Source organism: Ochotona curzoniae, unplaced genomic scaffold (genome assembly GCF_017591425.1).
Source record: "Ochotona curzoniae isolate NIBS_2020 unplaced genomic scaffold, NIBS_Ocur_1.0 scaffold_3208, whole genome shotgun sequence".
Taxonomy (NCBI): domain Eukaryota; kingdom Metazoa; phylum Chordata; class Mammalia; order Lagomorpha; family Ochotonidae; genus Ochotona; species Ochotona curzoniae.
The window spans coordinates 46783288-46805326 of NW_024467106.1; the positions used below are offsets into that span (position 1 = coordinate 46783288).

A 22039-nucleotide genomic window follows, 5' to 3' on the forward strand; every position below is an offset into this window, starting at 1 on the left:
CATTCTGCATTGTTATAAAATTTTGATTCATACGTACTCTGCTTACAGCAGTTATGTTAGAACACTTGGTAACTACATTATTGGTTGAATAGGACACTCAGCGTATCTGAGCTGCAGACTGCTAACATGTTGCAGTCTTTATCGTTAAAACCTTAAGTTTCATGTTTAAAATGCATTCCTAGCCATATAGAAGTTTGGGGACCCCTTGCTTGTTAGAACAGCATTAATTGTATTTTCATCATCTTGACCTAATTGAATTAGCCAGTCGGCTGGTTAAAGAAAATTTCTTCTTAGTTAAGTGTGACTCACATAAGTGTGTTGTTGACTTTGACATAAGTATGTAACTTGGGGGACACCATCAGTTAGGTAACGTTAGTTTGTGTTTGGGATGACGTTGTAGGCAGTATGATTAGAAAATGGTCGCAAAGTTCCCTTTCACTTCAGATCTGGGCTACTGTGTTCACCCAGGGTGCATGAATGGGACGGTAAGTGCTTTCTCTGAATAGCCAGTAGGCCTTGGCTTCTGAGACAGTTTTACCTAAGTCAGGGAATAAAGAAACGCGGAGTACCTTAGGAGAGAGCCTGCCGGATCTGTAGGTAACGAAGATCTGCTACTCCTCACTGCCCTCTCCCTTGAGAAAGGCTGGAGTGAAACAGGCAAGAAACAGGCAGAGACATAAAGGTAAACGGCTTGATTCGAAAGTCGGATACTACTTAACCTATGCACGTGCGGATCCACGAGCACATGGCTGTATTCCCCCCTCCCACCCCGATCCTCCCATCCTGTCTTGAAAATTCATTCTATGTGGCAAATAACACTGTATGGATTCCACAAAAGCAGTGACATTACTGACCAGCAGTGTGCTCCTGGTGTCACCCCGCCACCGCAAGCAGAGACACAAAGAATGTGAAGTTGGTGCCAAGTTGCCATTATTCATTGTTCACCTCCAATTGATTTTTTTTAAGGGGTTTAGAATAATTGCCATACTGATGTGATCGGTTAGCAAATGAACTGACTCTGTGGGGGCTTCGTAAGTCTCTAGGAAGCTTGCCCAAAGAACATTCATGTCATTTTTTTGTTTGCAACTTTAAAAACTTTTCTCTGAAAGCACGAGGGTGTGTGTGTGTGCCTGTGAGTGAGCATGGGAGTATATGTGGATGTGTGTGTAGCTGGTGCTGAGAGGGAACGCACAGCTCAAAGTGTGCAAACCTTCAGTTCAGGACACTGATAGGACCAACTGTGTCCTTTGCCCACTTTCTCTCACTGTATACCGGTTTCTCTAGTTACCACTCTTGGAATGGTGCTGTTTCAGTGTTGGAATGTTGGACGTTTGATAAGAAAATGGATCAAGTTTAATGGCGCATGCTCTCTGTGCCCCCAGCAGCCTCTTGCTGAGAGCATGCTCCAAAAGCGGGAACTGTGTGGCATGACGCTGAGCAGCTATATGCTTTGTGTTTCTGTGCCACAGAGAAGAGTAATGAACTATGGCATCGCTCCTGCCTTCTGAGCAGCTCGGCTCCGATTAAAACCAAACCAAACCAAATCAAACACCAAACACCTCACTGTGTTCATTGTAAAATGGTACTGCCTGGTGTTCTTTGGTCAATCAAATATTTAAACACTGAATTAGGTGCCAGGCACCTTGGTTGCATATATTTTAAGGAATGTAGAGTGCATGGCTTGAGGGTGGGCAAGAGGGGGGTTGGGGCCAGGATGGAAATAGAAAATCTAAGCTTTATTTTCTTTGCAGGAGGGAGAATTGACCAGTGATTTTTGTGGGAAGGGGGCAGCACAGCATACTTTATTGCTTCTTGTCCTTCTGTTTTGATCATTTTAAATGGGAACTGAATGTGATTTTTCTGTGTAACTTGTTGTACTTACTTTTGAGTATGTAGTGGTCTCATTTCTGGAGCTTTTAAAATTAAACTATGTACGTCTCTCCCCTACCCTCTTCTTCCACAGGATGAATTTCACCCATTCATTGAGGCACTTCTTCCACATGTCCGTGCAATCGCCTATACTTGGTTTAACCTACAGGCTCGAAAACGCAAGTACTTTAAAAAGCATGAGAAGCGAATGTCAAAGGATGAAGAAAGAGCAGTCAAAGATGAGCTTCTCAGTGAAAAGCCTGAAATCAAACAGAAGTGGGCATCCAGGCTCCTGGCCAAACTGCGCAAAGATATCCGCCAGGAGTACCGGGAGGACTTTGTGCTCACCGTCACTGGCAAGAAGCACCCCTGCTGTGTCTTATCCAATCCCGACCAGAAGGGTAAGATTAGGAGAATCGACTGCCTGCGACAGGCAGACAAAGTCTGGCGTCTGGATCTAGTCATGGTGATCCTGTTCAAAGGCATCCCCTTGGAAAGTACCGATGGAGAGCGGCTCATGAAGTCCCCACATTGCACAAACCCAGCACTTTGTGTCCAGCCACATCACATCACAGTATCAGTTAAGGAGCTTGATTTGTTTTTGGCATACTACGTGCAGGAGCAAGGTAGGAGCAGATTGATTTTTTTCTTCTAGCACGGCGTACCCTGTGCGCAAAAACCTCTGTACGTGGAATATCTGGCTTGGTTGCCTCGTGCTTGAGGCCTCTAGGTCTCCCGTACCCTCTCTGGGTAGAGTGGTGGGATGCCCTTTTCCAACTCACATGTTCATGGGCACGTACGAGTCAAACACATAACTATGGAGCTGTCATACCTGGGTAGGCTTGGATGTTTCAAAGAAAGACCACCAATAGATGCAGTTGCAGAAGTCTAAAATATGTGTGTTTTCAAACACACAGACTAGTCGGAAAAATGTACTTGGTTATGCTGCACTTTGTGTGCAAGGCTGTAGTTACTAAATTTTCCTGTTTTTTTTTTTTTTTCCCGATTTGGAAAATGGAACTTTATGAAGGATCAAACTGCTTTTAAAAATCTTTGTGTCAGCCTCTTAACTAATGCGGTAGGTGAACTTGGTTCATGAATCTGGTGTCATTGCCCTGAAAATAGAAGTAATATTTGCTCTTACAAAATGCTTGCTCAATACAGCCAATATCAGAAAGGCGCGTAGAGGTGGGCTGATTTAATATTTCTGTCAACATTTTTGATTGTGTAATATTCACTGTAATTGAAAGGAATATAGTTCTCATTTAGATCATTTATAATATTTTCTCAGAGTGACTTGGGAACACTTAATATTGTTACATTATTTGAACATCAATTCACTAAACTTATTGAGGAAGAAAGTTGCAGCTTTCCTTACAGAACCTTACAGAACAAAAAGAGAAACTAGACTGGTTACACTGGTTTAAAATAAATCTCAAAAAGAATGCAGGAACTTGCATACCGTACCTATGTTAACACAGTCAGTGAGCCGAGTGCTGGAAGTGTTGCTTGAACAATTCAAAATGGGGGATGCTGTTGCTGCCTGGTTTTTAAGTTCATGAAGCATTTAATGTTTCTATTTTAAATGTATTTTCTTTTAAGTGAGGAATTCACTTCCTCAGATGAATGTATTACAATATAGTTAGCCAATTGCATTAGTAAAAGTCCTTAGTAAAACATCATTTGAAAAAGCAGCACACCAAAACTATTCTGAAGTTTGAGCTGCTGTAGATGGTGGGTCATTTCTGCACTTGGCCTGATGGGAGGGAAAATGGCCTGCAGACAGCCAGGTGGCACACAGTTATCTGCTGCTTGCTATATAAGTGTGAGATTTAATCAATTGATCTGAACTGTCTTAGAACACTGGAAATAAAATATCAGAATTGTTTGTTTGGCTAAGAAATCGAGGTGGTTCCTGCAAGCTCTTTGTTTTGATATTCCCTAGTACAGTTTTAGAGATAAAGCCAAATGTCATTTTCAGTTTTTCAGCCTGATTATTAAATAATAGTATTCAGCATTTCCTGTTTGCACAAACTACATTTTCTTAGAAGTTGAGACGTTGCCTTTGTTATTCCCTTACGTTTGGACTTTTTGAAGTCCAAAACATATTTTTGTCCCATACATTTTAAAATAAGAGCTCATTAACACATGACACTTGATTTGATTGACAGGTGTCGAAGAGGTGAACTTTCAAGGTGGGCTGTATATAAGTGTTGGATTGGCTGTCAGTATGTTGCATGTGTGCTGTGGAGGTGAAGACTAGAAGTCAAGTTTTAGGAAAAGGGTCCCGTTACTTTTTAGTGTAGAGAAGGGCAATAGCAGCCACCTCACTGCTGCTTAAAGGCTAGCCCTTGAGGTGTGCCTGCACGCATATTTATTCCCAGGGCAGGCAGCCAATTCTCTTAGTTTTGATGAAGTGACAATAAAAAATGTATCCTTTGGATCTGTGAAGATAGATTGAAAAGAAAAATGCATAAATGCCTTCTGCGTTGTACCATCGATCATGATTGTCATAAAAGTTTTAAGCAACTCTTGAAGACCGTATTTTCAGAAAAAACTTTTGATTTTACTATTGTTTATAAAACCTCTCTGGTGCAAACCTTTCATTTTGTGACCTTGTGTGTCTGATTTCTGTCCCTGCTACCTTTCACTGTGTCATTTTCCTTAGCTGACTTCTTCTTGGAAAAAGTCATGTCAGGATGCCTTTGTGTTTTGCATTTTTTTTGGAAAAAAAAAATACATGTCAAGTGTAGTGTAATTATATCATCTTTGCAATGTACTTGATTAAAGAAGGCAGATTTTAAGATAAGTCTTTAGTCAGAGGACTGCCTATTTCACATTGTGCCTTTTTGTTTCTTCTCTAAGTACACGAAAATCCGCTGAAGCCCATTTTATAAATCACGTAAAAGAGTATAAAGAGATACAAAAAAAATCAGAAAAGAGGTAATGTGTGCTGTAGAATGTGCAACACAATTTACCTTTCCCTCCTTTTTATTTTATTTAAAAAAAAAATCTTTCCGCTTCTGAACGACTAGAACGAAAAAAAAAAAAAAAGACATGAGAAAGAACAGAGAGAATGCCAAAGATGGTTGCCACTGGCACCAGGATTGGCATCAGAGCCTCTTTGTTTAGCTCAGGATGCCTGTGATTTGTTAGTTGGCATCCGCATTGCAGAGTGGAGTGATGTTACAATATATTGACAATTTCCAGATCTAGAAATGTCAATAGTCCTTTTGGTTATTTTTACAAGATCGTGTCCCGCATCTCTTCTGGGGGATGAAATAAAGACGAGCGTATGATACAGTCCCAGTGTGGACCAACTCCTGTGCTTTTCCTCTTCCCTATTTCTCTTTTGGTTCAACCCACATTTTTTCCCCCCCTTCTTCATGCCCAGCAGTCTCATCTTTTTTGAAATGTGGAAAGAGTTACTAGAGCTTTGACACAAGCTGTAGTACTACATCTGCCTCTGATATGGTTTTGGGGAAAAATCATGCATTTTGAAATCATTGCTGATAGATAGTTCGTCAGACTTTTGCATCACAGGGCAGTATTTTCTTTAATGCGAAATCTCTTTGTTAATAGCTTCTTCTGTGCATATAGTCTGGTTGACCGCAGTTTAGTCCATTTTGCTGTTTCTTCATATTAGCATAGAATCATATTCAATCTAGATATTTATAAGATTATATAGCTCCTTTCCCACTTTACCTAAAATGTACACATCATGTGGGACTGTGTTTCAATCCATAAAGTCATTTGATGTTATTGATTCAGAGGGCTGCGCTTCGGCTGTTTCGTTGCTACAAGAACCGCCATTTTGTTTGTGAAGTGCCAGGCGAGGGGGGAAAAAAAAGGCAGACACTGTGTTTGATGCCAATAATGGTTGCCAGTGGCACCGAGGTTGGCATCAGACCCTCTTTGTCTAGTTGCTGAATGCCTTTGATTCGTTGGTTGGCATCCGCATTGCAGTGGGCACACTGGAAAGTTTTTGACAATCCCTGAATGAAAGCTGCTTGCTTGTTTGCTGCAGCAAACCTTAGCTGATATAAAACCCTTCCTTTTTTGAAGTGTTTTTTTTTTTTTTCTTTAAATAAAAAGATTGTGACAGGGAAAACAGCTCTAAAGTGATCTCTGTTTTCCCAAAGATATTAAGGATGGCCAATGATTATGGGCAGGTGGTACCTATTCCCCATATTGCCTTTGTTGTTGCGTTCCTGAAGGCAAAGCAAAACAAAACAAAACAAAAAACCCAAAGCAGGCAAGCCTTGCCTGCCACACCTTCCTGGGACAGATGAGTCCCATAGGATGCAGGGTGTACTATGACAAATGTAGGAAGGACACGCTGGATGTAGGCACATGCAATGCAATCATTCTGACTGACTGTTGCTTTCAGTCACATCACTCACTGCTTATTTTGCATGCAATCTCTACTTCCCTCAATTTCCACTCTTCCCAATTTTATGGTAACGTGTTGAGGGGACCTGCTTTTCTCTCTGTAATGTGAAGCAGTGGAAATGTTGAAAGAAAGGAAACTTTACTGAAGAAACCTGTGTGTTAATGTCTGCTACAAATCAGCCTCTCTTGTGTTATCAATTCTGCATCAAAATGTTGCCAAATTTTCAGGGCACAGTTTTACATGCTAGGCGGAAAAAAAAAAACCAAAACCAAAAACAACCAACCCTAGGCTCAAATAATTTGGGTGAAATTTCCTAGATAGTTCACATTAATATTGCTTTCCAATTAACCACCATTATCTCATTAATTAATAAGAAGGATTAGCAGTTCTACCCAAAGGGCTGCACAGAAGGAAATCTGGCCTATGGGATGCCTTGAGTCACCAGACTGTGTCCTGTCTGAAGGGGGAAAGAGGTGGGAGTGCTGGGAGACTGGTCTTTCTCTGAGACAGAAAAAGGTTTTGCAGATGGAGAGGAGGGCACAGGAGAGAGAAGAGAAAGAGAGAGATAGAGAAAAAGAGAGAGAGAGAGAGAGAGAGAAAGTAAGTCTGGGACAGGGAGAGCAAGAGAGAGAGGTTACAGCACACCAAGAAGTTTAAATATCTCAAGAGATGGGGACTTTTGTTATGAGTTTAACAGGTTAGAGTTTAAACCAAGTCAGCCTAACTGATTTTTGGACTGTACTTTGCACTGTTGTTAAACACGTTTGGGAGTGCTGAAGAAAATCCAGAAAACCTCCTCGCTAGCATGACACACCATTTGCTTTACCTTTGTGGGACCCTTAAAAGGGTGATTTGTTGATGGATTTGCAGCTTTTGTATGTTTGATTATAAAATATTATAATAATTGAAATACGTTTTGAAGTTGTGAAAATGTGACTTGTTTACAGGGGAAGTTGTATTCATTAGTATTGTTTTTGAAATGGAATCCTTGCTGGTTGTCACGTATCATTAGTGAGGAAGCTAATGCTAAGAATTGTTTTTCTCCTTCAGCTTCAGAATTCTTTTGGGCAACAATTATTTCTTTATGAAAAGCTTAAGTAGATAATTGTTTGACAGTTGACAGCATGTTTTAACATTATAATTCTTTTCACTTCATTTTCAGGTATTTCCCACCATGGGGAAAAATAAGCTTTCATAATTTGTTCAGATGGGGCTACTGTGTAGGGAGATTTGGTGGGCTTGCATTGTGAAAGGCTCAGAGAGCATGAAGTATTTGTGTGTCTGCATATTTGATTGAGTGGACTACTGCTAAGTCTTCCCAGCTAGTCTCTTGTCCTTGGCTGAACTCATGAACTCTAGTGCACATTTGTTTGCATTCTGATGCATACAGAATTCACAAGATAAAGAAGGGCTCTTACTTGCATGTCTTGCTCCTAGAGGTAATGAGACCTTTGTGGGAACATATATTGCAAGATAAGATACTTAGCAATTTTCTCACTGATAAGAAAAATGCATACTCTAAAGGGACCAGAAGTTCCTCTCTGCCGTGATGCCCCTGACACAAGAGAGTTTTGCCAGACAGTTCAAGAGTTAAACTCTGAGGTCCCAGTTGCCAGCTGGGAAAGGCTTGGCATCTGTGTTCTGATATGGCAAACTAAGCTTTTGCATTGCTCTTAATGTGATCTCATTTTTCAAGAGAAAGAGAGGAGGAGGGGGAAGGAGAGAGAGGGAGAATCTGAACTTGTTACAATAGTTGTGATTTTTCCAATCCAAAAAATGGTGTCTGCTTTACTTTCCAGCTGGAGCAAAGGTTGGCAAAATGTCCTACTGATAGCATGAGGCACCCTACCCTGTCTATCTCCTGCCTCCGTATACACATCCCTGCACATTTTGTAATCATAGCAGGTATTTATGTAGGTTGTTTAGATGTACAGATTTTTTTAGCATGTGTCTCTTGTTTGGTGAAATCACCTCAAGTAACTTTATATGTGTGAGACCCTGTTCGTTGTTCAGGAGGAGTGGCAGCCTGTGGGAGCCATGCAAGGCAGGGGAACGGGCTGCCAACAGACTGTCCTGAAGGATGCCTGCATGACAGACACGGTTATAGCACTGGTGGGTCTAACAACACAGGGCTTTGCAGGAGCAATTTAGAGGGGCTGCTGTCTCCGCTCTGGTCCTGTTTTCTGGAATGGTCTGTAAGAGGGACATAGCATCCATGAAAAGAAGCAGTGTAGAATTGGTGATTTTTTTTTTTTTAATTTGTCTCGTTTTTCTCCAAGTGTGGACATTAGGAGAGGCTACTAGAAGGAGGTTAGTTTTACTCTTCCTTTAACTTTCTCCTTTTGAATTTGGCACTTTTCACTGGAAACAGCAATTCAAGGTATCTAACAAGTGCTAGACTGGTGAGCTTAAAAACCAGAATCCTGCTTAATGACACTCTTACCCTCACCATCTCTGCTGACCAGTTAGAATTTCAGCACCTGAAGAGGGAAGGGTCCGATGGGAGGTTGAATCAGAAGTCGCTGGAATGATCACAAATTAAGTTTTAATTTCATCATCACAGTGAATTTTCTGTCATCGTACTGATCTATATGATTTCTGACTTCATAATCAAAGGCGCACTTTAATGCTTTAAAGCTTAAGATTTTCAGATTGAGAATAACATGTGAAACACACATTAAGCAGGTGATTTTTAAATATCTGAAAATCATGAGCCAAACAGTGCCGATGCTGTGTTCTGAAACTAACTTTTGGCTAAGTGTTTTCTTTAGTTTGTGAAAGAATAGCATTTTCTAGTTTTGATGTTGATGGAAGTAGAGCGTGCCACACTTGAGGAGTTTTTCAGTGCAAATGCTACGGTGGAGCCAATGATCAGCCTACGCAATGTTCAAAGTGAGTTTTCCAACTTTACCCCTTCCATCCTTGTGGAGGAGGAATAATTTTAGAAATCTCAAGGACCAGTGGTTATGGGACCGGAAACTCCAGTTATTACAGCAGCGTGCCTCAGCGTCAAGCCTAGCAAGAAGAGACCCTTCCTGTTGTTTATGTTCACTTTTCTGTGGCAGCATGGTATGTTGCCTTATTTGCAGGTAAATTCTTAGCTTCTTGAACTCTAAGTATGTGTTGTGGTTAATTTAACTGAATTCAGTTGTTAGGATTTGGCAATCAGAATAAATCTTCAAACTGCAGACAACTTGGAAAACTGAGTGCGTGGAGTAAGGAAGGGAGCCTGTGGGATTAGTGTGTATTAGACTGAACATTACAGGATGTGAGACTAATAGGACTTGAATGGTTGGCTTTTTGGTTGTTACATTATTCAGAAAATTGGAAGAAATGCTACCAATTAACCAATGAGATGGAAAGACCTTGAGGCTGAATCGAAGGCCACACATACCAACAATCCTCAAAATTTAAATGAAGCAGTGTTCTTTGAAGGGGAAACAGCTACTTATGTGCATAAATATATTGTTTATAATAAAATAGATATACAGATTCTCTCTGTTGATGACAGTTTAAACAGGACAGCCCGGATGAATCACAGACAAATTAAGGAACTCTGAGTAAAGACTGTATAATTGAAAATAAGGTGTGATGGATGATGTAATTTTACTAGCTGAAAGTTGCCTGGAGGATGTATATTTTCAGAATCCCATTTTCAGGCAGTTTGGAGTTTGCAGTAAGTTATTGATGAAGCACAAATCAGTTGAAAGTAGAATTTGATTAAAACAATAAAAAAAAGCAATTGCCTTTGAGAAAAAGTTCGGCAATGGCTAAATATATGCAGTTTTAAAGTTCTGGTTAGCATCAATTCCATTTTTCAAAACGGGAAATTTGGTACATAGGGTTCTTAAATACACACCTGTCTTTTCCATAAAAGTACAGAAAGCACTTAATGAGGTTCAGTTCGTATTCAATATCTTCAAAATATATATTGAGATGTGAAGTTTTCCTGAAGCCTAGTTTTTCCACACTGACTGTTGAGAAAAGAAATGCATGGAGAAGTGTACTGGCGTTAACAAGGAATTCTGGGGCCAGGACAAAGTCTAATCATAAGCACAGATGTTAAGAAAACAGTCATTTGCAATGGAGTGTATTCTGTTATTCGTGTAAGTAGGGGATTACATTTATGCCTATGTTAATAACATCACTGTGTCAATATGAAGTCTATACCCCTCTATTAGTGAATTCTAAAGTGCGAAAATGTTCGTACTTAGGACAACTTGTATTTTATTATTCTGACATCTGCAGTTTCTGGATGGATTACCTTAAATTTGCTATGCCATGTTAAAAGCCTTGTTTTATGAGGTCGGTCTCAGCTTCTGGCCTTGGTGTCAGGAACCCTGCTACGTGATGCAACTTGCCTTGTTAGGTTTAATTGACCAAAGCTGATGTGTTAAAACAATTCATTTGTGCTGTAACTTATGCCCTGGCTAGGTTGCTACCTGAATCCCTTGACCTTGACTTGTCTGGGTCATGAAATGGCTGCAAGCTGTTTGACCTTTCTATTGTGTTGTAATGCCACTGTTTCCTCTTATTCTTTTATGGTAATGGCTGACAAAAAGGCCCCAGCCCTTCATTACACACCAGTGGATTCCAGGCGTCCCTCTGCAGTAGCTATGTCTTCTGTTTGACATGGTCTGGCTCTAGAAGTGATTTTCTTTTGTTTGCTGACAGTGATGGGGACAAGTTTGCAGCCCTTCTTGCAGTAGGAGGTTGGGGTATAAGCTGGTGTTTGGAAGGATTTGGCTTTATTCTACTTAGATTGCCAGTTTTTGCATTTTATGATGATGCCTCTCAGAGTAACCTCCCCACCTGCCACCACTCTCCTGAGGTTGACTTTTCAGCTTTTTATGATGTACTTAATAATTACTTTTCAGCATTTTCAGTTGTTACGGTAAACACATTTTATTGTCATTATATGTGGCAAAAGTGGTAAATTTCATTATGCTTTTGTTGAGTAATATTTAAGTCTTAAAACAGCTTTTAAACTACACTCTATACATTTTTGCATGGTATTGCAAAAATCCATGTACTATACATGCAAGTTAAAAACAAAACTGCTAAGCATGAGAATAATGTTGTGACTTGTGTACACCATCTGAAGGATAATGCAGTTTTAAGGGAAGCCCATTCCTTGAGCATAAACAGGTAATTATGATTTTAGTAAAGAACTTTTAGTAAATACAAAGGTTTCATTTTCATGGGAACTTTTGACAGTATAAGATTAACTATTTATTTTAGTGAATATTAAATTTTTTGTTTTTATTCCTCATGAAAACCTCAGATGCAAAAATAGTCTTACCACTGCGCTTCTCTTCTGAAGCAGTGAAAATCATTTTATTTTTAAAATATTGGAAATGCCTTCTAAAATGTTAAAACACAGATATTTTTATCCTACCAAATTTTTCTTTGCCAAATATGACATTATAGTTCATGATTTTTTCCTATATTTGCCAGATAAAATATTTAAAATCCAAGCTGTTACATTTTATTTTTAAATTATTAGAGGAAAAAAGGAAGTTTCAGTTAGAATGTGTATTTCCTTTCTCGCATGTCACATACTGTTTATCCATGTGTGTGGATACACTGACAGATGAGAGGTAGTGTGGTACGGGCACTAGAACCTTGGAAAAAGCACTCGTTTTTGTAGTCCCAATTACAAAAATATCTGAAAAGAGCAGGTGAGCTTTTCCTCCTTTGTTTTCCCCTTTTGTTCTTTTGGACGGGAGTTGTTTTAAACTCTTTCACCATCCCAGCGCCACAAGGAATGTTCGCAGAGCTTTTCAGAATGAGTCATGTTGATCGTGCAGCATCCTAGGGGCAGAGGAGAAAGGACGGAAGTGCATTGAACCTGCTTTAGTCACCTGTGCTCTTCTGTGCTTTGCTTAGAAACTTGACTGGAGGAGAAACTACTTTTCTCCTTCATTGACTTCATTTATAGTGCAGTGGTAGTGGAAACATGGAAGGGCCCTGCACGGTGCTGGGGGGGCTCCTAATGGGTCTTGAGCAAGTGGGGCTACAGTGTGAGGACAGCACCTGGTCCTTGAACATGTCAGGGTGTCTAGGATTTTTCCAGGATGACTGCTTCAGTTCTTCCCTTGAAAGAATTTAAAATCATCTCAGCTGTTGGGAGAAGAGGTTAAGTTCCCAGACCATGGATAATTGGTGGGTACTGGGGTGGTGCCTATGGGTGCATTGTAGGGCATTGCAGACAAGTTAGGGAAAAAAGAAAGAGGTGGAACCCAGATCAAAAATGATGGCTTAGTTATGAATTGAAGAGTAAATCTGTGCTCAGTCTCCCCTGGAGGTTTGGGTTGACTTTAGAGTTGAGCAGATTGCCTTTCTAAAGATTGCCTTGCTGGTTCCTGTGGAGCACAGAAAGCACCGTTGGTCAGTATAGGCTACAACAAAATGCCATGAACTTCATTGCTTGCAAATACCAATATTTCTTTCTCTGAGTTCTGGGGGCTCAAGACTAGATCCTGAAGGGCTGGTGCGGTTTGAGTTCTAATGAGGGCCTGTGTTGCAGGCTTCTGAGTTCTCCTGTGTCCCCTCATGGCAGAGGCAAGGAGTGCCCTGGGGCCTGCTTTAGAAGGGCGTGATTTGCAGTTATAATGGCACCACCCTCATGATCTCATTATCCCCAGAGTTCCCATCTCCTAATACCATCACACTGGGGATTAGGAGTTCAACACACAGGTTTTAGGAGGCCACAAACATTCCTTTCGTAAAATAAAGTATGCAAGTAGAATTAGACATTTTGCTTTAGCATTGGTTCTTTTGTTACATCAACTTTGTCACTTTATCTCCACATTCTTTGATTTTCTGTTCTGTAAAATGAGGATTAATGTGTCTACTTTCAAGGACTTTTTTGGGATTAAATGAAATAATTCATATAAGTAAGAGCAATGAGGTTATAATAGCCTTAATTATTGTATCTGCAGTAACGAAGCATATTCTAGAATTCCAGAGGAATCTGTGTTCTTCAGTTCTGGGGAGATAATCGGGTATTGAAGCACGGAAATATTGATGAGTGAATATTTATCTTAAGTGATAAGAAATTTCAAAGAGAAAATATTAGTCAGACCTCATCAGTGTGCAGTTATCTGTCAGTGAAAACTCAGATAGCCACATGAACTTACATAGCAGTGTCCTGTCTAGAGCCTCGTTCAAACTACAATTGCTGTAGTGTTGTGTGAAGACTATCACAGATTTACTAGAGAATCAATTTCTTAATCTAGGAAAGAAGGAATAAAATAATTTTGTTAGTGGTTCATGAAATGCATGACTCAATTTTTGTGTTGAGTCAAGGGTGTCCTAGATGTAATTGTAGTTCATTGCACTCCAGTAAAGCATAAAACTTTCATGTACAAAAAAATTAATTGCCAGTATTTGGGAGAGCTACACTTATGTTTTAGATTTGGTTGGACAGAAGTGATGATGATGTGGCTGGGCTGGATTGCTCTCTAAAAAGAGCAAGCTGCTGGCTTTTAAGTCAAAGTGTCTTATTTGAAAATTACCCATAGTTGGGTAAAAACCTCAAATTGTTTAATTGGATTCATGAATTGTTTTGTTTTATTGCCATTTTGCTCTATCCTTTAAGTTAGTCTTTCCCATTTCTCTTTTTATGGCTTTTAGAGAATTCAGTAATTAAAATGGACCCTACAGGAAAGAACTTAGCATTTACTACTTGAAATGACTTTACTTTTAGCAAGAGTAACAGAAAGTCAAATGGGAAATGGTTAAAGCATTCACTTGTTACCAAAGGGTGATATGGGATCACAGTGTTTGGTTTGTGGCTCTGGGGTTAGATCCATGAGGGGTCTAGGTCAGCTGTACGGTTCTCCGAGGCCAGCCCATTACACTTCTCACTCTGCCCCGCAGGTTCGGAGAGCACAGAGATTAGCCATATCCATGATCCCTACAAGGGAAAGACCTTAAATCACATGCCACATTGATGCAGTGTGAAAAAGCATCGTATTCCTAGGTGAAGTACTTTATCCTGTTGTTTATCAGACACCTAGGAGTTCTAGCCTGGAGTTAGTAGGAAAAGTTATTTCACTGTTTGTCCAATAGTTAAAGGGTAACCAGGGTGTGCAGAAAGCTTGTGATTAGCTTGTTTAGGTTCTGGCACATACTTTTTAATAATCTATGGCATGAAAGAAAATAATCTGTGGCATGCCGTTTCTTTTTGAGAACATTCTGGTATCAAGTTGCTATTCTTTTCTTGTGATACACAAGAATCAAGAAGCATATATGTGAAGCAAAATACTCCTCCGTTTTTTTTAAATATATCTTAACAGATCACTGTTGATAGCAGAAGGATTTGATATTTTTGTCTTTCTAAATCTATTCAAAAAGCTTTGATTGTATGTATTATTTAGGTTGATATTAACGTAAAATGGAAACATATACATGTTCTTAAATGCAGGTTGTGTTTCTTAGTCTCTCAGGTATGCCTGCATACTCCTTTATGACTAATGGTAATGCATTAGTATTTTGGGATATGACTTACAGTTATCATGTAACAATTTCTGTTCTATTTGCTGTCTCCAAATAAGGGAAAAGCAGCTTATAGTAATATGAGGATCACTGGTCTTACAATAATTAAATAGACTTGTTATACTGCATTAATCCCTTTTGGAACATTAGGAATGACTTCTTAGTACTAACAAACACAGCATTAGGACCTACAATTAATCTGCTTTTGTATCCAACATTAGTATAATATAAAACATGTGCATAGAGACATTTTTCAGGTTTAACATGAGTTCATTGGAGGACACAATGAAATTATATTGGACTGTTGAACAACATGACTGTAGTTCTATGTACTGGCGAAATAGGGAATTTATTTAGAATCAGCATAGGTAGACAAATTGTCATCATTACTAGTATGTGAAGGCTGTCTTTGGACTTTCAGAGTTCCTTGTCTTTCCTGATCCATGTTTTGTACACAGTGCACTAGGTACCTGTAATAGACCCATGTGCTCAGGGTTCAGGAGGTTACTGGTGTCTCGTGAGCTTTGTGTGTCTTTTTTAGTCCTGAGGAAAATGAAATTGTAGTCTAGTTTTATTCTGCAGTTCGTTGAAATGGTGTAAATTAGTGGTAGACTTTGTGATTATTGGACAAAAATCGTGTTTATGGATTTGTTGAGGGGATTTCTGAGTTAGGGCTATGTTTTTTCCGTACAGTCTCTTGTTGTACAAGTCCCACAGATCTCCTCAGGGTGGGCTCCAGTCTTGTTGCTGAGCTTCTCACACTTGAAGATGTGAATTAGATCTTGGGTGTTCCACATACAAGGAGAATATTTCATGAAGTGTGGAATATTAGTTCAATTCTAGAACAGATTGCGTGTGTATATACAGAGTACTATGAAAATGCTGAGATTACTAAGTGGTGGGCAGCCATTTTCGACCATGTGCCTGGGACCAGCTAACACATTGTCAGGGAAAAACATGATGTAGCAACAATATTAGATCATGCAAATGAGACTACTGAATAGTAATAGTTATGGGCAATATTTTGGAAAACACTGATTAGTGACAGTTTTATTACAGCAAATGTATGTATCAAGTCCCCAGATTTCATTGTAATGCACTGAAAACAGATGTCAAAGTGTCCCAAACAGAATTTCATGGTTAATCTACATATTGCATGGAAAGTACAAACAAACCATTTAGGATTCTGTTATTTAATCCTTTTAGAAGGAATGGAAATATACAATTTAGATTTACTCCATTCTGTCTTTTAATTTCAGTGTTTGTTTTGTAAGGGCTGATGATAAATTATTTTTTGCTGTTTGCTATTTTCTTAAGATGCATATGGGAGAAGACTTGTCTGCATATGGACATGATTTTCCTTAATGTACTTTGAACTGTAAGTTTCTGAACATAAGGTCTTTGCATTAAAAAAAAAAAAAAGAAAAATTAGGCCCTAAATTATTTAGAGACCCCATAATGGAATCACCTTCTTCTATTCCTTTGTTTACTGACATAAAGGACCACTCTATGCCACATAGTGATTGAAGCAGCTTGTTGAAATGAAGGAGAAAACAACGCTGGTGACCCTATGGCTTGCTTGTGAGTGCCTGAAAGCCCGGGCCTCCCAGAGACTCAGTCTGTCAGGTGAGAGAATTAGCCTAGAGGACATCCACTATCCCTCTTAACCCTGGCATCTTAGGAATTTGGCTTCTACTTATCTTGGCAGTGGGACAGTTCCCTTCCTATCAAGCAATATTTAATAAAGTTTAGCATGCTCTTGTTCAACTTAATGTTTTAATGCATTTTATTTCTGAAAGAGAAATAGAAGATGTGTAAAGACTCTTGAGTAACATTTTCATGTTGCTCAATTCGAAGTCCAGTAGTCAAACCATTAAGTTCAATCTAGATTAAAAAAACAACACGCACAACAGCCTTACTTTTTAAGAAAGAAGTCTTTAGCAGAGAATTTTAGCACTAGAGGATCCCTAGAGATACTCCCCATTTACAGTTTGGGATACTGAGTCTAAGGGAGACCCAAAGTCACTTTGCTTGTTTGTGTTAGTTTTACTGCTCCGAGCGCAAAAATAAGCATACATAACGAAAAGTGTTATTTTGTGAGACATAGCAGCAACTTTTTTTTTTTTGAAGGAACATAGGGAAAATAATTAAATAGCTTTATCATTTGTAATATCAATTGAGTCCATTTGTTTTCTTTTACATCTTTTAGGGAAAGCGTGTATTCTTTTTGTACAAAGCAGTCCAGTAAACTCAGTGGGCATCTTCAGGCTTCCTGAGAATGACTGCCATTCTCTTTGCCAATGGTTAGACACATGTTATTTAGATTACAGTCTACTAATATGCATTTGATAGTGGCAGGAAAATAGAAAGGACCCATTAAAAATGGATTGCCAGAATTCTAGTAACATAAAAGTCACGTTGCAAATTGGCTTGCAAGAAGAAATTTTATTATTTTTTTTAAAGCTGAAAATCAGATGTTTAAAGAGAAGGTAGGAGGTAGTTATTAGGAGTTGGTTTAAATTCTGCTTCCGGATGTCTGCAATTTTCAGATTAGCTTGATAATTACTATGTCTCAATTTTCCTTTGTGTGGTACATAGCTCTCATCTCTGCTAAGGAAAATCTTGTGTGTGTGTGTAAGTTTAAAACAAACATGCATGCTTTCTGTTTAGGAGGTGCTTCTAAGATGTTTTTCTTCATTCAAGCTTTAAAAAAACAAACATTAAATTTACAATGGGAAATTCAAATTCAAAAAGAAACTTTTAATGAATATTTCATTAAGGTAAGAATTCTTTTACAACATGAAAAATTTATCTGCAGTTTGTTTTATGAGTATCCTGTGATGTGCTTATGAATACCAAGGTACCCTGGAATACAGCAGAGATGAATAAATTAAAGGAGAGGTGTTACCAATATTGGGAAAAGGTTAAATTAGCTACTTTAAGTTGCCAATTTCTAGTTTGATTAAATATGGGAAAAGTTTGGAAGTGTGTTTTTAAAGCACAATTGTAGATGGAATTATGGGTGAATATAAGGTAGGACTCTAAAGTCAGTGAAAGTGTTACTGGAACTAATACTAAAACAAGTAATACATATTTGTTGAAAGAATGACTGTAAATATTTTAGCTGATCACTGAACTTCGGGGCAAATCAGATTACTGCTGTAAGGTAATAGAAAGGATTTTCACATACTGGAAAATATGGCATTTTCCTGGGACTTGCTTTCGTTTGTGTCTGTCCTGGTTGTTGGTTGCTGCCTTAGAAATATCATCTGTACCTTATGTACACTTTACCTTTTAAGAATGAGACAGATAAAGCCAGATAATACAGCAGAACATATTCAAGATCCTTCTGAGGGGTTCAGTATTTTTTTTTTATACAAATCACGATGTGGTTGGGTAAATTAATTAGATTTTCTGAGGCTCTGTTTCCTGGACTCTGGACACTGGAGTGGTTATGTAGTTTATTTGATAGCTATAAGGGTAAAATGAAGAAATGTCTTATAGAGTGCTTACAATTGTGTGTAACTGTTAAAAGGTTTGCACTTGTCCCGCTGACTTGATGAGCAATCAGCATAGTGCATACACACAGCACGTGCCAGTACTTGTTCAGTGAGAATGCTAACCACTTCCATTGAGAATTCTGGAAGACGTGGTCTCCATTTTGTGGGACAGAGCATTAATTTAAATAATGTTATGGGGCTCAGCATGGCAACCAAGTGGCTGAATTCTCGCCTTGTATGCACCAGGATCCCATAAGGATCCCAGTTCGTATCCCAGCTGCTCCACTTCCCATCTAACTCTCTACTTGTGGTCTTGGAAGGCAGTTGAGGATGGCCCAAGGCCTTGGGACCCTGCACCCGTGTGGGAGACCCAGCAGAAGCTCCTGGCTCCTGGTTTCAGACTGGCACAGCTCTGGCTGTTACGGCCACTTGGGGGAGTGAACCAATGGACAGAAGATCTTTCTGTCTGTCTCTTCTCCTCTCTGTAAATCTGCCTTTCCATAAATAAATAAATAAATAAATCTTTTAAAAAAGGATAGTGCAATGACTAAAGAAGGGAGAGAAGAGTACAAATTTGGCAAGTTTCTCTGTTACAGTTATGTGGCAAAAATTTAGAATCTATGTTGGTATGTAATGTTTCAGAATCTGGCCCTAAAGTCAACAGTCAGCACCCCCTGCAAACTACATGGTCATTTCAGTACCTGTGGAGGACATAAGGGAATTGCTTAGGAGAGTGTTGTGGTGGAGCCAGTTGGAGACAGTTAATCTGCTGCCTGAGACATTTGCACCCCACATCAGTTTCCATTCCATTCCTGCCTGCTCCGTACTTCTGATTCGGCTTCCCACTCAAGTGCTTGGAAAACAGGGGATGATGGCTTGGGTTTCTGTCTCTCATTTTGGGGGTCCTGACCCAGCCATAGCTCTGCAGGTATCTGGGGAGTGAACCAGCAAATGAAAGGTATTTTTTCATGTTTCTCTGTCTCTGCGTGGTCTCTCTCCCCACTCCTCTCTGGTTCTGCCTTGTAAACAAATCTTTCTTAGGATCATAAAAACATGTAGGATTCCTTTATAAAACTTTTTTGTTGGAATCCGGTATTCTTTACTACTATCTGTTTTTTATAAGACTTATCAGTTGGGTTATAAACAATGTCAGGCATAAACACCACTGGAACAAAATTAACCATACCTTTAATGGTTGCCTAGTAGGGAGTAACTGAGACAGTGGCATTTATTTATATCGGAAACCAAGACTTTTAATGCTTTTAATATCCCAGATGTTTTCGTGGGCCTTAGTGATGTGTGTCTGAATGTATCCTCCCTATCACAGATAGCACTGGGTTATTTATCAAACCAGTAAAATTGGAAGAACTATCTCAATATTATCTATTATTGTTTGAATAATAATTTTGACTGTTGTATTCATTAAAAATAGTACATCAGTTAAAATCATTCATGGATAGTATAAGTCTCTAAAATCTTTTAATATTGGAAATTTTTGCTCAGTAGTCACTTAACTTATTGTTGTTCATCCAGTTTCCCAAGGTATATACATATACTTGTGCATGTGTGTATGTGTGTATTTGGTATACAAACTGTTCTTATTTTTTATGTGCTATATGCATATAACATAGAATCAAGAAACTAGCATCTATAAATTTAGTCAAATTGAGACAGGGAAGAACAACTGAGAAGCCCATGGAGGGAGTGGGAAACTGTTCTGAGTATTGTTTGCAGTATCAGTTGGAAGACAAATGGTGAAAATACTGTTGGCCCCTCCCAGGTAATTCACACGTTGAAGAGAGAGGGCAATGGTTACTTGCAGTGTTTATGACAAACACCAATGAGAAAGACAGTGAAACAAGTCTACAGCTAAGTAACCAGCTCGGCACTGCTATATATAGTGAGGTTGGCGGAGCTTTTGGGGAGGAGACCCTGAGGGACTGTAATAGAAAGGTCGCAGTGAGGAGGTGAGTCTTTGGTAGTTTTCTCATGGGTTATGGAACAAAAACAAGGCAAAATAAAGCTGATAGCTAGGATCTTCTTACACACAGGGACCATATTTGGCAATGATATATAATATACTGAGAAAAAAAATTTTTTTGGTGCAAATGTGATGTCTTGCACAAAAGTTGGCTAATGGAATAATCCAGCATGAAAATTACACCCAGATACTGAAATATTCAATACCAAATGAGTTTTAAAAATAAAACAGTAATATTTACGTTCCCCTCTGTCAATTATTCTTGCATGTTTTAGCTCTTATATTTTGGTATATATCAGACCAGACCTGTTGCTTAAAAATGTTTTATAAAATATCTTTCTAATTAACTCTACTATTTTAATTATTTGTATATAAAAAGTCATGTGTTTTTCACATGTTAATAATGTGTCTTAATGTTTTGAATTTGAGAATAAAGTTCTGTAGGATTAAAAATATGGGAAATCGAATAGTCTTCAAAAGAATTTTTTTAAGAAAATGTTTTTATTGGAAAGGAGTATTTGCAGAGAGGAGATACAGAGAGAAAGATCTTCTGTCCACTGGTTTACTCTCCAAGTAGCTGCAATGGCTAGAGCTGTACTAATCTGAAGCCATAAGCCTGAGGCCTCCTCTTGATCTCCCACATGGGCAGAGGGCCTCAAGGACTTGGGCCATCTTCTACTCCTTTCCCTTTCCCCGGCCACAATCAAAGAGATGGATGGAAAGTGGAACATCTGGGATACCAGCACTCAAACGGGATCCTGGAATGTACAAGGCGAGGATTTAGCTACTGATCATTCATGCCAGCCCCCCAAAGTGCTTTTAAAATTATTGCCATTATCTGGATTCATTTTGGGATCCACTTTACATAACTGTTGATAGTACTTTAAAAAAGCAGATGTGGCTTACATCTGATGACCTGTGAGTTGTCCAACTGAGGAATCTGATGTGATACAAAATCAAACTTTTGATACTAAAAGCATTGGATTGATGTAGTATCATGCTTAACAACTGAATAACGCCAGCTTTATATATTGAATGTTCCTAATAGATTTTGCTTTAGGCAAATGATACCTATTCCAGTGTATTTCTTACTAGGTGATTACAGGAAAGGAAGGAAGGAAGAAAGAAAGGAAGGAAGGAAGGAAGGGAGGGAAGATAAAAGCTTTAGTAGTCGTGTAACTATAGCTGGGTTACAGTTCTTTTAACTTAGTATTCAGGGATGCACATCTGAGCCAGTGCTCTAAGATGCTGATTAGAATGCCCACATCATGTACTGAAGTGCTTGGGCACAAGTCCTGGCTCCACTTTTCATATCAGCTTCCTGCTGATGTGTGCCTTCAGCGGCAATAGGTGATGGCTCAAATACTCAGGTACTGACGCATGAGAAACATGCTTGTGTTCTGCAGGCATTTGTAAATGGAACTAGCAGATAGGAGAGCTCTCTTTTAGCCTCTGTCTCTGCCTTTAAAATAAGTGAAAATATTGTCTGGCATGGTAGCCTTATGGCTAAGGTCCTTGCCTTCCACGGGGCAGGATCTCCTGTGGGTGCTGGTTCATGTTTCGGCAGTCATACTTCTCATCCAGCTCCCTGCTTGTGGCCTGGGAAAGCAGTCGAGGACAGCTCAATGCGTTGGGACTCTGCACCCACATCTGAGACACAGAGGAGTCTCCAGGCTCCTGGCTTCAGATGGGCTCAGCTCTGGCTGTTGCAACCGCTTGGGGAGTGAATCATTGGATGGAAGATCTTCCTGTCTATCTTTCCTCCTGTCTGCATATCTGACTTTCCAATATACA

The 22039-nt window shown here is 39.2% G+C and overlaps 1 protein-coding gene across 14 annotated transcripts in view; it reads left to right on the top strand.

Annotated features, from left to right (window-relative positions):
- The window catches only part of NFIB (nuclear factor I B), a 449892-nt gene that overhangs the window by 225993 nt on the left and 201860 nt on the right, over nt 1-22039 (top strand). For 12 of the 14 annotated variants that reach the window (XM_040963072.1, XM_040963071.1, XM_040963074.1 and 9 more), the window contains exon 2: nt 1964-2495. In XM_040963072.1, the coding sequence (XP_040819006.1) occupies nt 1964-2495 (532 nt within the window). Of the gene's footprint in view, nt 1-1963; nt 2499-3473; nt 3512-22039 lie in introns of those variants that run through there. The other 2 variants (XM_040963086.1, XM_040963085.1) reach the window with 2 other exon arrangements.